At 35.9% G+C, this 12,637-nt stretch overlaps 2 protein-coding genes across 14 annotated transcripts in view; both read right to left on the minus strand.

Moving 5' to 3' along the window:
- The window catches only part of THIC (thiaminC), a 13,131-nt gene extending 9,194 nt beyond the window's left edge, over positions 1-3,937 (minus strand). For 2 of the 3 annotated variants that reach the window (XR_003627712.2, XM_028197521.2), the window contains exons 1-3: positions 3,739-3,937; positions 325-621; positions 15-142 (exon numbers count right to left, since the gene is read on the minus strand). Coding sequence is in view for 2 of the 3 variants with exons in the window: in XM_028197521.2 (XP_028053322.2) it covers positions 15-142; positions 325-620 (424 nt within the window). In the remaining variant the exon portion in view is untranslated. Of the gene's footprint in view, positions 1-14; positions 143-324; positions 622-3,693 lie in introns of all 3 variants that reach the window. The other variant, XM_082905462.1, reaches the window with a different exon arrangement.
- A 2,920-nt stretch (positions 3,938-6,857) lies between these two features.
- LOC145807388 (uncharacterized) lies at positions 6,858-12,108 on the minus strand. Of its 11 annotated transcripts, XM_082905465.1 has the most exons (7): positions 11,845-12,049; positions 11,015-11,110; positions 10,879-10,915; positions 10,744-10,797; positions 10,366-10,403; positions 9,784-9,859; positions 6,858-7,096 (listed from the first exon to the last, which is right to left on the minus strand). In XM_082905465.1, the coding sequence occupies exons 4-7, from the start codon at positions 10,786-10,788 to the stop codon at positions 6,953-6,955; spliced, it is 303 nt and encodes a 100-aa protein (XP_082761591.1). In that variant the 5' UTR covers positions 10,789-10,797; positions 10,879-10,915; positions 11,015-11,110; positions 11,845-12,049; the 3' UTR covers positions 6,858-6,952. The 11 variants fall into 11 exon arrangements, 5 of the variants coding, with proteins under 5 accessions (XP_082761591.1, XP_082761589.1, XP_082761592.1 ...); XR_014350444.1 differs by lacking the exon at positions 9,784-9,859; XM_082905463.1 differs by lacking the exon at positions 10,879-10,915.
- Positions 12,109-12,637: the final 529 nt, after the last annotated feature.

A 12,637-nucleotide genomic window follows, 5' to 3' on the forward strand; every position in this document is an offset into this window, starting at 1 on the left:
GTCAATGGGCATACCAATGCTTGGGTGTATGTTTTGGGGACCACTGGTGTCGTAAGTGTCAAAATGTGGTTCATCCCCAGCTAGGTGGACCCGTCGAAATGGAACTTTGAGCACATGGCCAGATGGTTTGTGAATAACTTCGCTGTAAAGAAAATTCATGCATCAAATTTTTGCATCAATGCATATTCTCGGGCAGGTTGTTCATGCAAATCACATGGGTATTTAATTATTGATAAGAACATAAGACAACCAATAAGGTACATCTCAAATTGAGTTGAATACCCTGAAATTATGTAAAAATGATAGAAAACCAAAAAGAGACACCTGTACTCTTTCGTGCTCTTTGGAAAGCATTGTTCAAAGGATGGAAGTGGAAGAAAATCCGGGGCAGAAGGATCAACTGTGTGCTTTCTTTGTTTATTGGTTGCAGGGGGATCAAAAGTTAATGTAGCTTTAGGGCGCAGGAAGATAGTGTGGCATAGTTCCTTCTTCTGCACACTTGCAACATTACCCGCCACATCAAACCCAGGCCAGAAGGAAGTGTTTGGCAACTTTGTGGGAGTCGAATGGTTGCCATTCTTGCCCACAACTGATGTCAAAGTAGCTTGCACCGATGCCATTCTGGAAGAAGTTAACACAAAAACATGGAAATAAGGTTACAATTCAATCAGCCAATTAATCTAAATGAAAAAAAAAAAAAAAAAAAAAGAAGGGAGAGAGGTGATGCTTTTCACAGTATTAAAGGGTAACTCTTAGAGCTATAGCTCTTCTGAAATAACAAAGCGGAAAAAGTGGATATCTTAGGCTCCTCTCATTCTTGAGAATCATCCAACTCTTTTGTTCCAATGATACAAAAAATATTCATAGATCCCAATTCCCAAATGAGTATACACGTGTATCAAAGTAAGAGTGGTATGTTTCTAAACTTCTTCCAAATTGTAATAAATTCTGCATTGCAATTCAACATCCAACATTTTACATGCCAACTTTCATTTCTCATCAAACGAATAGCATCTTCTTCAAGAATCCTAGTATTCAAAGCATGATATTGGGAAATCAGGGCTGAGCAAGGAATCCGTAAAATTCGTAATCCGATCCGGTCCAATCCAATCCGATAGGTTTGGATTGGTTTTTTGAATCCGTGGTTCGGTTCCGGATTGAAATTTTGAAAATCCGTAGGCCACGGATCGGTTCTGGATTGGAACCGATCCGGACCATCTAGAAATAATCTATATTTTTATACTATATACCTTCCCACACCATATAATTTCTTATCTGATATAAAAACTACAATGTAACCTAACCTAATCCAGCAGCCTCACTCATTCACGCCTCTCACTCTCATCTCAGGTCTCTACATCGATGGTGTCTCCCTCTCTTCTCTTTCCCATCTCAGACTGAGTTCTCCCTCACACTCTCATCCATCTCAGATCAGATCGGTGTGCTGCTGCTCGTCTCTCTCTGTCGGTGAGCTAGCTCTCTCTCTCTCTCTCGGTGTTCTCATCTCTCATCTCTCTCTCTCTCTCTCGGATCGGTGACAATTTTTGTTCCTTTGTTCCCAGATCATCCATCTCAGATTATTTTCTGTTTTTATTTTTTTTTTTTTTTTCTGATTTCAACTCTGTTTTGTGTTGTTTGTTTGATCAGTCTGATTGTATTTCATGTAGATAATTTCTCGGTTTTTCCATCTTTTATTAATGAGGGGAAAAAGATTATAGAACAGGGGTTGTTATATGCTCTTGTTTTTCCAATTGTTCCATATTTTCTCGACATTGGAAGAAAGGAAAAAGTTATATGCTCTTGTTATGTTGGTTGCTGCTATTATTTTTGTTTGTAATCAATCTCAAGCAGGTTGAGACATTAAGATTGGGCTTGGGTTCCAGGGGAGAGCCTCTACAAGAACACTTCTGAACTTCTTCATTAAGAGATGGAGTACATGTAGAGGCAGTGTTTGGGTGACCCTACCCTACATCTGCCTTGATTGGTGGTTCATTGGTGGTGATGGTAAGGCTAGTACTCTTTGATTGAGACTCACCTATGCCACTGTTTGGTTTGATGGAGGTTTTAGGTAAAGATGAGAGACACACCTACAAAGTGTGTTAATAAAATATATTTTTTGATTGGTTTAAAATTTTTGAATGTTTAAATTTTGGTGGGATCAATACAGTTTTTGAATATGAGATTCATAAATTTGGACCAATTAGTTCGTGACAAATTTATTTTTTTTCATGGAAATGTAGTGTTGCAGTTTTTGAGAAGCAGCCAAAAAATTTCAAGCTGATTTGTGTTCTATCTATGAGAAATATATGGAAAAGAAACACATCTGCAGAAGAGTGGAAAAGAGAAAAGAATGAGAGAAAATAGAGTACAAATACTGTATTTGAAATTTTAGTGGACAACTCATGGAGTTCTTCCAAACTTCAATTTGTAATTGTATCTTCAATCTCATTTCAAGTCATGTTTACTTATATAATATTGTTTACAGATTTTCAACAACTATGTTGCTATTGGAATGGAAATGCTATTGGAATGGATGTTGTTTATTTATATTGTTTACAGGCTGCTATTGGAATGGATGTTGCTTAATTATATTGTTTATAGGTTTTCAGTAGCTATGTTGCTATTGGAATGGAAATGTAATGTCTATATTTTTTTTGTTATTTAATTATTTAAATCCGTGGTCCTAAACCGATCCAATCCGTGTTTCAACGGATTGGTTTGGATTGGTTCCACAATTTAAACAGATTGGATTGATTTTAATTTTTCAGCAACCGTATATAACGGATTGGTCCTGATTTTCTCCCAATCCGGACCAATCCGGTCCATGCTCACCCCTAGGAAATCTCATCATTATTACTCAAACAAGCATAAAAAAGTATGCTTGCATATTCGTCCATAGATCAAATCCGATATGTAATTTGAGACTCAAATGATGGATTATGCAAACATGATAACTTATAATATGCATTCGAAAAAAAAAAAAAAACAAAAAAAAAAAAAAACAAGAATGTGGTCCCCCCACCCCCAAAAAAAAACCTGGAAAAGAGAAAAGAAAAGAAAAAAATCCAAAAAGAAAATAACAAGGGCATGCACCTTCCTGTGAACTATTCTTTTATGCATATTGGATTTTTTTGGGGGCGGTTGTGAAGAAAATGTTAATTCAGGTGAGCATAGATGCTCATAACAAATATGATGAAGGCAAGGCATTATACATAGCATAGCCTACTTACTTGGGAAGGCGAGGTTTTGCATTCATAAAAAACTTAACAAAATTCTAGAGAAAGAGAAAATAATTTAGATCTGAACAAAGTGAGGCAAAATCTGCCAAAATTAAACAAAATTACAAACATAATTCACACACCACCCCCTTCTAATTAAAATATATATATATATGATAACAAAATCAAATTATATACATATATGTACATAAAATCAGATCATAAGAAACCAATGAAGAAGATATTCAAGGAATGTACCAAAAAATGGCACACACAACACCGCGAAAACAGCTTTATAAATGAAATTGAGCAATTAAACCTCACTGAGAGCTCACGAATGAGAATTATCAATTCAAAGAAGTCGCGTAAAGAAAAGAACTTTACAATGTAAAGCCACGAATTTTCGTCCTAAATCAATACTACAATATAGAAATTGCATTACATATATCTAGATATATAATATACACACACGTACATAACCAAAGCTTAAAAATGACGATGATACAGAGTAAATAGGAACCTCAGGTCTGAGTCTCTGATATCTTATCTCTTCGCAAAGCAATTCTTCTGAGAGCAGAGCGAAGAAGAACACGAATGTCGAAGATATTACGAGGCTCTCATTGTGTACCAAAAAAGTGGAAGCACACGTGTGCGTTATAGACATTTAAGTGAAATCTAACCAAAACCCTAGCAGCCTTATTTGATAATAGCGTTAATCTAACCAAAACCCTAGCAGCCTTATTTGATAATAGCGTTCAGCATGTCTCAAGTTGGGTTTAAGACTGGATCTGTCCAGTTCGATTTATGGGATTTATTTTTTGAGTCTGTTTTGATAATTCAAACCGTTTCATGTGTAGAACTCGTCGAGTATTACATACTTATAAAAAATCACGTTGATCGGATATCAATAATTATGTGATCAAATCAGTTTTGTATAAAAAAAAAATAGACGGTGAAAAAATTAACGATTGATAAAAAATTGTTTTGTTCACATAGTTATCGATATCCGATCAACGTGATTTTTTACAAGTATATAGTATTCGACGAGTTCTACACATTGAACGATTCGGATTATCAAAACGGGACCCGTGGTGGGCCCCCACGGATCCAAAAGCACGGTCCAATCCGATCTTGGACTGGACCAAAGCCACTGCCTTGGTAAAAATGACAATTCAATTTATTTTGTTTCATAAATCATTTAAAGAGAAGAGGCAAGTAAGGACAAAATAAAAATAGAAAATAAAAATTGGGTTAATTACAAAAAAAAAAAATCAAAGTATTGCGCCATTTTCATTTTAAACCCTAGATTTTCAATTTTTACAAATTAAACCCCATACTTCCACTCATGTTTCAATTTTGCCCTTCCATCCATCTCTATCATATTACACTAACAAAAATCAAGGCAAAATTTTAAATTCAAACACACATGTTCAAGCACTTATATCTCCCTTGTTGTAACTTCGTTTTGTCTCATTTTTACGTCGTTAGATTTACCTCACGGCTTAGTTTTCATTCCAACTCTCATACGCCTTCTTCCACCTCATTTTGCATGTTGTCGGAGCTCCGAAAGTTGGCTAAAAATAAGATTTTTCTCTTTTTGAGCAAAATTTTTATATTCAAACTCACAATTTTAAGAACTTGTATCTCACTCATCGTGACTCCGTTTTGCCTCATTTTCGCGTCGTTTGATTCACCTCATGACCTAGTTTTCATTCCACTCCTCATATACATTGATTCACCTCTTTTCGTGTAACGTCAAAGCTCTAAGCTTAGCCAAAAATAATATTTTTCTCTTTTTATTTCTTTCTTTCTTCCTCTATCTTCCATCTCTATGCTTCTTCCTTCATCCTTCCTTTCTACAATTATTATCTCAACAAGAAGATAACAACAACAACATCAACAACAAAAATAAAAACAATTATGGCGATAAATCAAGCGAGAAACAACAAGGTAACAAAAACAAAGAAGGTTTAAAAGAGATTAGAACCTCACTATTGCTGATTGACGAGCAAGAAAAGCTTGATTCAGAAGAGTGGTCAAAGACTCAACAAGAAAACAAGCTCTTATTCTATGCCAACCACAAGAAAAAGACTTAAGCTATGTTGGACTACTACAACAAGTTACAAGGTAATTATGATCATTTGGATCAAAATGATTGTGGGTTAAGAATGAGGAAATCAAGAGCGGCTGCTGTTACAGCCGCTGCGGTTATGATTGCCCTGGTTAGGGTAGAGGAGAAGAAGGAAGTGGGTTGTGGTGGTGGTGGTGGTAGTGAAGCTGCCACTCAAAGGAGGTTATGGGTGAAGAGCAGGTCCCAAGCATAGTGGGATGAATGCAATAGTACTGAATTTCTAGAGAGAGAAAAATTTATTTTTGGCCAATTTTCGAAGCTTCGACAGCACATAAAAAGAGGTGAAACATTGCATATGAGGTATGAAATGAAAACTAAGCCATAAGGTGAATCCAACGACGCAAAAATGAGACGAAACGGAATTATGACGAGGGAGGTACAAGTTATGAACATGTGAGTTCGAATATGAAAATTTTACCCAAAGAGAGAAAAGTCTTATTTTTAATCAACTTTCGGAGCTCCAACGACACGTAAAAAAAGATAGAATAAGGCGTATGAGAGGTGGAATGAAAACTAGACCGTGAGGTAAATCCAACAATGCAAAAACAAGGCAAAATGGAATTACGACGAGGGAAATATAAATACTTGAACATGTGTGTTTGAATCTGAATTTCTGCCTAGATTTCTGTTAGTATAAGATGACAGAGATAGACGGATGGGTCAGAATGAAACACGGGTGGAAGTATGGGGTTTAATGTCGAAATTGAAAATCTGGGATTTAAAATGAAAAAGATGCGAAACCCTGGGGTTTTTTTGTAATCACTACAACAAAAAAGACCTTTGGTGACAATTTGATTTTGTCTCCAAACATCAAATTTTCGTCACTAAAGTGATTTGCAACGAAAAAAATTTGTCACCACGTTCGTGACCTATACGTTGTTACTGAAAGTACCTGGTGACGAAAAACAGTTTCGTCGCCTATTTTTCATTTTTGGCGACGAAATGCTTCATCTCTAAATGTTGAATTTTTCGTCCTCTAAAATATCAATTTCGTCACCAAATAGATTTTAGTGACGAAAGTTTTCCTCACCAATGATATGGATTAAGGTGACAAAAAAATTCGTCACTAAAATGAGCAGAAAAAAAAATTATTCAATGACAAAAAATGTTGTCACCAAATATTTCAATTTAGCGACGAAATATTCAACAAATGTGACAAAATTATTCGTCATGTTTTTTGAAAACTAATAGCGGCATTTTTCATTTCATCGCTAATAAAAATTTAAAAAATTTAAAAGGGGGGTACTATTTTCATATTAAATTTTTTATTTTCAGTAAAAAATTCCTGCGCATTTCAATAACCTGTGCAGTAATCTATCTGATGGCCTATTCAATAACCTGTTCAATAAAATATCTATTACAAATCAATACAAAAATCTGTTCATTTTCATAAACATCACAATTGAATTTCAGCACTATCCACAAAAATACAATATGAACTGCATGCGGATTATAAACATGTCTTCTAATATCCACAAAAAACATGTCTACTAATATCCACAAAAATATAATATCAACCGCATGCGGATTACCAAACACGTCTCCTAATATCCACAAAAAACATGTCTACTAATATCAACAAAAATAAAATATCAAGTGTGGATTACCAAACATATCCTGTAATACCAACAAAAATATAAAATTTACAATGCAACCAAAATACATGTAAGGTAATATGAACAAAAATACAAAATGAGCTAGCTTCTGCTCTCCAAATTACCAAACATGTCCATATCAAATCTCCAATCTGCAAAAAAAATGAAACACACACAAAAAAAAAAATGCAAGTTAAACAGTTATTATCTTATCAATTAAATATACAATCTAACATGCATTTTTCGACTTAGTTTTCAAATCGGGAGTCCGGTGCTAGTTCCGTAAGTTTTCACAACTTACATTGGTTCCTCCCGAGGTGTTTGAGGTGTTCTGCGGCGTTCCCGTGCCTGTTACACGATTTTGGCCGCTGATAGCCTATTTACAAGCTTAAACTGTTCGAAAAATTCATTTTTGGACTTAGTTTTCAAAACGGGAGTCCCGTACTAGTTCCATAAGTTTACACAAGTTACAACGGTTGCTTCCGAGGTAATTGAGGTATTCCCCAGGCCTTGTCGGGGTTGTTTAATGATTTTGGCCCCTTGATGGACTATTTTCAAGCTTAAGAGTTGGAAAAAAAATGTATTTTTAGACTTAGTTTTCAAACCGGGAGTCCCGTGCTAATTCCATAAGTTTGCACAACTCACATTGGTCCCTCCCGAGGTGTTTGAGGTGTTTTCCGGGCTGTCTCGTGGCTGTTGCACGATTTTAGCCCCCAAAGGCCTATTTTCAAGCTTAAGTGTGAAAAAATACATTTTTGGACTTAGTTTTCAAATCGGGAGTCCCGTGTTAGTTTCGTAAGTTTCCACAACTTATATTGGTCTCGCCCAACGTGTTTGAGGTGCTTCTTGGGCCGTCTCGTGGCTGTTGCACGATTTTGGCCTCCGATGGCTCATTTTTGGACTTAGTTTTCGAACCGGGAGTCCCGTGCTAGTTCCGTAAGTTTCCAAAACTTACTTTGGTCCCTCCTGAGGTGTTTGATGTGTCACCCGGGCCATCTCATGGCTGTTACACGATTTTGGCCTCCGATGGCCTATTTTTCAAGCTTAAGTGTGAAAAAATACATTTTTAGACTTAGTTTTCGAACCGTGAGTCCCGTGCTAGTTCCGAAAGTTTTCACAACTCATATTGGTCCCTCCCGAGGTGTTTGAAGTGTTACCCGGGCCATCTCATGGCTGTTGCACGATTTTGGCCTCCGATGGCCTATTTTTCCAGCTTAAGTGTGAAAAAGTATATTTTTGGGCTTATTTTTTGAACCGGGAGTCCCGTGCTAGTTCTGTAAGTTTTCACAAATTAATTTGGTCCCTCCCGAGATTTTTGAGGTATTACTTGGGCCGTCTCATGGCTGTTGCATGATTTTGGCCCCCGAAGGCCTATTTTCAAGCTTAAGTTTGAAAAAGTGCATTTTTGGACTTAGTTTTTGAACCGGGAGTCCCGTGCTAGTTCCGTAAGTTTCCACAACTCATGTTGGTCCCTCCCGATGTGTTTGAGGTGTTTCTCATGCCGTTTCGCGACTGTTGCACGATTTGCCCTTCGATGGCCTATTTTTGAAGCTTAAGTATGAAAAAATACATTTTTGGACTTAGTTTTCAAACCGGGAGTTCTGCGCTAGTTCCGTAAGTTTTCACAACTTACATTGGTCCCTCCCGAGGTGTTTGAGATGTTTCCCGGCCGTCTCGTGGCTGTTACACGATTTTGGCCTCCAATGGCCTATTTTCAAGCTTAAGTGTGAAAAAAGTGCATTTTTAGACTTAGTTTTCAAATCGGGAGTCCCGTGCTAGTTCCGTAAGTTTCCACAACTTACATTGCTCCCTCCCGAGGTATTTGAGGTGTTTCCGGGCCTTTTCGTGACTGTTACGTGATTTTGGCTTCCGATGGCCTATTTCAAGTTTAAGTGTTCGAAAAGTACATTTTTTGACTTAGTTTTCAAACCGGGAGTCCCGTGCTAGTTTCGTAAGTTTACACAAGTTAAAATAGTTGCTTCCGAGGTGATTAAGGTGTTCCACGGGCCTTCTCGTGGTTTTTTAATGATTTAGGCCCCCGATGGCCTATTTTCAAGCTTAAGAGTTGAAAATTGTGCATTTTTTGACTTAGTTTTCAAACCGGGAGTCACGTGCTAGTTCTGTAAGTTTCCACAACTTACATTGGTCCTTCTTGAGGTGTTAGGGGTGTTCCCGGGCCTTCTCATGGCTTTTTCACAATTTTAGCCTCCGATGGCCTATTTTCAAATCTACGTATTGGGAAAGTGTATTTTTGGCCTATTTTCAAACCTAAGGCCTTTGAGAAGAGTCACCTTAAGATCAAACTCGATTACAAGATCCACAAAACCTAAGGCCAAAACATTCAAATGGATCTTGTTGTGGAATATATGGCTTTTTAATTTAATTAGTATTATGTTGTTGTTGTTGTTATTTACTTGTTTATTATTACCATTGAATAAACCATTCATATATTCGACATATAATAAATTTATTTAAAAAATATTTTTAACATTTTCCAAGCGTATCGTGTCATGTACATATTGAAACGTGTCATGACAGCGTGTCGCATGTCCGTGTATCTGCTAATTCTAACTCGTGAAAGGCACAATGTGGTTTATTATATGAGGTAAAGGATTCTTTTGTTCAATTTTATAACTCAATAAAAAGCATAAAGGTGATCTATTCTCCTTATACGGGTCAAGGATTGAACTATATTGCTCTAGAGTCTAGATATACTCATAGTCAATATATTCATATATATATATATATATATACCCCACAAAAATTTTGATGAGAAATGCTACAAGCGAAGAGACTCACAAACAAACAAAATGTGCATTCCAGAGGTACAATCTGTTACCTCTAAGGTTGTGAGGGAATCTTTAATCATTGAAACCTCCTCCTGAAGAGTGCACATAAAAAGCAAAGATTCCAACCTTTTAAAGGCATAGGGGTTGTCGACCAAGAATTTTAGAAACCGGTTAGCAGGCCCAAGTCAAGAAATTTCACCATTAAAAAGCCTGAGTTTTTGTTCTTCTTTTGATGTTGGTGCCATCCTTAACAAATTATATTTTCAATCTAAACCATTTGCTTATTTTTGTTAAGTAAGACCGATAGAAAAAAAAAATTATATTTTTGTTATTAAACTCAAAGAAAAAGGGTATTTTATACATTTTGTGTACTACTACATTGAGTTTAATGGTTAGAATACTACTTTTCCGTCACATGACTTTCTAAAGTTTATCTTTTTAATCAAAAGATTAGGGCTAATTTTCTATTTCTAGTTAAGGTTTACTTTATATCACATGATTTTCTAAAGTTTTATCTTTTTAATGTCACCTTCTAAATAAAGTTGTTTAGCCTTTTATACTGGTCCAAATTAAAAAATCAAAATTATGAAGCATGAAGACCAAAAACAACAAGTGTAAAAAGGATCACTTACTCCACAAAATGGAATAGAAGATGTCCCAGCATGAGGACCTGCCAATGATATGAAATTCTTCACTTGTCGCAAACAAGAAAAATAAGAGGCCACAAAATTAAGTTTCATAGGCAGACCAGAAGTCAGTTCTATGCCACGAAAATAAGGGGTGCCAGAAGAAAGCAATGAATTGCAGCAAAGATAAGGTAACCAACTTAGTTTCTTGCAAAGATTCTGATATATAATTCCCATAACACTCAGACAGATAAAAAAACACAGTAAGCAAACAAAATAAGGACTTTAGCAGAGCTTAGGGAGAACAGCTAGCTACTAAATGACTCATGATCAAATATAAACTACGACATGAGAAAGAAACATTCACAACGACTTCTATTTCACCTGAGAAAGTCCAACTATGTTGTAACCTTCACTAAGTTCATCCATTTCCTTCACCTGTAAGTTAAAGAAGGCACTAACTAATGAAAAAAATAAAGTTAAACGTCATATGCCATTTCAAAGAGGCAAACAAAGTACCAGACAACTTTACCCCCTTCTCACAAGCAATTGTTGTCTACAAAGTGCAGCAAGAAAAGTGTTAAATTGCCGGTAAAATTCGTTATTACAACATAACAGATGGCAAGCTCTGTTTGCACTAGAATGTGAGATTCACCTGTTCCAGTAGGGTCATAAACCAAGAATCCCATATTCCATTTCCAATTTCTCCGCATGGAGGGAAACAATTAATTCCATATTTAAGAGAATTCAACTAGGGAACAATAAAGCATACAAATCAAAAAGCTGTTTCAAATCAAATCAAATCACAATTAATTCCATTAGCTCTATTTGCACTAAATGCTCTATCTCTCTTTTAAATAACATTAGAAATTCATAGGAAGCACATTATGCAAGTTAAATTTTTTTGAAGCAGGCCAAAAAACAAAAATCATTACACAAAAAATGAAACACAACCAGCTGACTCATAAACTATGTAGTAGCTTGAAAGGAATTCTGTATTTGTATTAATGCTAATGATTCTAAAAAGTGAGCTTTAATACAAAAATTCAAAAACCCACATTTAAACCAACCAAATTGTAACATTTCAACACCAACCTAGTTATTTCAAGGAAAAAAAAAAACACACATTAAATCATCAAACCCATAAAACATCAGCTGGATGATAGAATAAACTTAATTAATTAGATCTTTCGAGGAATCAGTTTATTAAACTAGGCTATGAACAAAATTAGATCTTTGATAGAATAAACATCATCAAAACCATTTCATTCTTCTTTTCCACTTATCAAATCCATGTCCAAAATCAACAACAAATCTAAGAAATCAACAACAATTTTTGTCCAAGAAATCATATATATATAATAGGAACAAATGAGAATGATGATTGAAAAAAATCCACAACAAACCCTAAATCATCAAACCCATAAAACTTAATTAATCAAAGCACTTATCAAACCCATTTAACAAATCAACAACAAATCAAACCTGCCGGAGTCGCGTCCCCTCGCCTAGCTGTCAGAGTTGTCTGCCGGAGTCACATCGCCTTCGCCTCCACGTCGTTTCGTCTCCGCGTCTCTCTCAAAGACGTGTTGGGTTAGGGTTATGCAACAAATGAGATAGAGAAAAAGAGGCTAAAAATCAAAAGGGGAAAAAATACAAAATGACTGAGAGAAAGAGATGAGCGCGACTGAGAAGAAGAAAAATGAGGAAAAATTTGGGAAATGGGTTTTGCATTAAAAATTTGTTTCAATTTTTGAAAATTATTTTTTTGAGTTTTTAATTAGTATTTTTTTTTAAGTTTTACTGAAATTTTTTAATATTTTAATCAATTTAAAAAATAATTAAAATATTAAAAAAGTTCACTAAAAATTAAAAAAATAAGAATTGAAACTTGAAAAATAGTTTTCAAAAACTGAAACTAAATGAAATCGATTCAAACTCACCTATTTAATAAAGGGGTTTAAATGGGTTCGGTGTCAGTGGAGGTGGAGGTGGAGTACTAGTGGTGGTGGTAGTGGAGCGTCGGTGGTGGAAGTGGAGTGGCGGCAACAATGGTGGTAGAGTAAGGCAGTGGTGGTGGAAGAAAAATAGTAGCGGCAGCGGTGGTAATAGTAGTAGTTGGGCAGTGGTATTAGTGGTGATGGTGGAAGTAGTGGAGAGGTGATGGTGGTAGTGGTAGTAATGTAGTGGCGGGGGCAGGGGCAGTGGTGGAGTAGTGATAGTGGTGGTAATGGTGGTGGTGAAGTAGTAGCGTGGTAGTGTAAAGGTGATGGTGGTG

This window comes from Camellia sinensis, chromosome 14 (genome assembly GCF_055761805.1).
Source record: "Camellia sinensis isolate YWXY chromosome 14, ASM5576180v1, whole genome shotgun sequence".
Classification (NCBI taxonomy): Eukaryota; Viridiplantae; Streptophyta; class Magnoliopsida; order Ericales; family Theaceae; genus Camellia; species Camellia sinensis.

Excerpts from the sequence above, each read along its gene's own strand:
- LOC145807388 (XM_082905463.1), bottom strand. Across the intron at positions 10,404-10,743 it reads ACATAGTTGGACTTTCTCAG|GTCCTCATGCTGGGACATCT; the intron begins GTGAAATAGAAG and ends TATCATTGGCAG. Across the intron at positions 7,097-9,783 it reads ATTCCCTCACAACCTTAGAG|ATTGGAGATTTGATATGGAC; the intron begins GTAACAGATTGT and ends TTTTTTTTGCAG.